The sequence below is a fragment of the Chrysochloris asiatica genome, unplaced genomic scaffold (assembly GCF_000296735.1).
Source record: "Chrysochloris asiatica unplaced genomic scaffold, ChrAsi1.0 scaffold00069, whole genome shotgun sequence".
In the NCBI taxonomy this organism is placed as follows: domain Eukaryota; kingdom Metazoa; phylum Chordata; class Mammalia; order Afrosoricida; family Chrysochloridae; genus Chrysochloris; species Chrysochloris asiatica.
The window spans coordinates 632,393-634,729 of NW_006408587.1; the positions used below are offsets into that span (position 1 = coordinate 632,393).

The following is a 2,337-nucleotide window of genomic DNA, read 5'->3' on the forward strand; positions in this document are numbered from 1 at the left end:
AGAGAAGTATTAAAGAAATAATATCAAAACATATTCACAAAGTCCACCAGTGCCAAGGGAAATGAAAGGGAAAAAGGGCACGCCACCTTGTAGTGTGAAATTTCAGAACAGAAAAAGGGGATATTTGGATCCAGAAGCACCCAGATAAGTGAGGGGTGGATGTGAAACATAAAGAATAAGACTAGTATCAAATTCTCAATAGTAATCTTAGAAGATAAGAGTAATGGTTTCATATATTTTGGTGGAAAATGAGTTTCAATCCAGAAATTTCTACCCGGCCCAATAATCAATCAACTAATCAAGAGAGCTGGTAAAATAAAAGTTGTTTCAATATACATATAAATTTACTTCTTTTGTATTTTTTGTTAGGAAGCTGTTGGAGAATGTATGCTGCCAAGATGGAGACCAAGCCCCGCCCCCCTGCCCCAAATATTTGACATATAGAAAATAGACTCAGTGCAGGAAACAGTCCTGGTGTGGTGCTGCGGATTAATGTGCAGGAATGCAAGGCTGGTTTGGACCACAAGGTACGCAGTTCAAGCTCACCAGCTGCTCCTTGGAAAGCTTATACAGGGTTGCTAAGAGTTGGAACGACTCAAGGGCACTTAACAACAACAACAACACTAGAAAAAGTTTAAGAAATTCCTAGAAAAACCACTATGTAAACAGGCTTACTGAGCTACAAGGAAAAAGAGTAAAGTGATTATCTGACACACTTGGCAAAGTAGATCATTGTATTGAAAGGTTATGGAAATATTCTAGGAAGACCTTGCTTAGTTTCTTTACATCTAATAAAGGAGCTCTGGTAGTGTAGTGGTTACGAATTGGGCTGTGAACTGCAAGGTCAGCAGTTCGAAACTACCAGCGGTTCCGCGGGAGAAAGATGAGGCGTTCTGCTCCCATAAAGATTTACAGTCTAGGAAACCCTGTGCAGGGTCGCTATGAGTCGGAACCGACTCCACGGCACTTAACAACAACAACAACAACAACATGGGTAAGAGTAATGAAGAGAGGAGGAGAAGAATGAGGGAAGGAAAGAGGGGTGGGGAAAGGAGAGGATAAAATATTTGTACATCACGTATATAATAAAAAAACATGTATCCAGAACTCTTACAACTCAGCAATTTTTAAAAAACAACTCAATTTAAAAATAGGCAAAGCATTTGAACAAACAGTTTGCCAAATTAGATCTATAAATAGCTATTAATAACATGAAAAGATAATCAACATAATAATTAGAGAAATGCAAATTAAAACCATGAGATATCGCTACACACCCACTGGAATGACTATAATAAAAAAGATGATAGTAAGTGTTGGTGAGGACGTGGAGAAACAGCAAACAATTGGTAGTTTCTTTTAACCACCAGGAAAGAGAGTTAAGATGGCAGACCAGGCAGACATACTAGGTAAATCCTCTACATTAAAGACCTGAGAAAGCAAGTTACACAAATACACATAACAACCCAGGAACTCTGAACTTCAAAGGAGAAGATAAAGTTTCCCATTAAAGTGGCATTAGAAGAAGACATTGAAGGAAAACACCAAACGAGATATAAGGGGCAGAGCACTGCAAGTCTGCTTGTCACAGTGTGGCCATTTTGAATCATTACAGCAGCATTTTGACAGGGGCATGAACCAGACAACCAGCTTGGCTGGCCCAAGGCTGCAGCAACACCCACACCAGTGACCAGCGGCCAGAGGGTATGATCTCTCCCTTACCCCCATACCACCCAGTGCTCATAAGTACGCTTACACTCCAGCCCCATCCACCTGGTGGTCAGTGATGCCCCTTCGCCCTACCAACATCACTCCTACCCTGCACAGAGGTCTGCCTGGCCCACCTTTGCACTGACAACAACTTTTTATAGAAAGGAGAGAGACCCAGAATAAGCAAAGCACTGCTAAAGAACAACAAAGTAGGAAGACTATTACTTCCTGATCACAACATCTACTAGGTAGCCATGTCAGTCAAAGCTGCCAGGCACAGTTACAATGACAAATACACAGACCAATGGAACAGAATTGAGAACCCAGAAGTAAACCCACCCACCTATGGATACTTTGTTTACCATTAAAGGGGTTTCTTTAACAAATGGTGCTAGAAAAACTTGATATTTATCTGAAGCACAATTAAACAGGATCCATAACTCATGATGAATTAAAGACATACATGTAAAACCTAAAACTATAAAGATCATCAAAGGAAAAATAGGGACAAACTTAGGAGCCCTAACACATGGTATAAATACACTATCAAATATAACTGAAAACCCACAAACAGCAAAAGACAAACTAGATGATGAGAAGCTCCTGAAAATGATTACGCTCATCAAA

General features: G+C 40.1%; 1 protein-coding gene across 1 annotated transcript in view; it reads right to left on the bottom strand.

The window, feature by feature from the left end:
* Positions 1 to 671: 671 nt before the first annotated feature.
* Positions 672 to 2,337, bottom strand: part of HSDL2 (hydroxysteroid dehydrogenase like 2) — an 80,858-nt gene continuing 79,192 nt past the window's right edge. The window contains exon 11 of the mRNA XM_006864727.1: positions 672 to 679. Coding sequence (XP_006864789.1) covers positions 672 to 679 — 8 coding nt within the window. The remainder of the gene's footprint in view (positions 680 to 2,337) is intronic.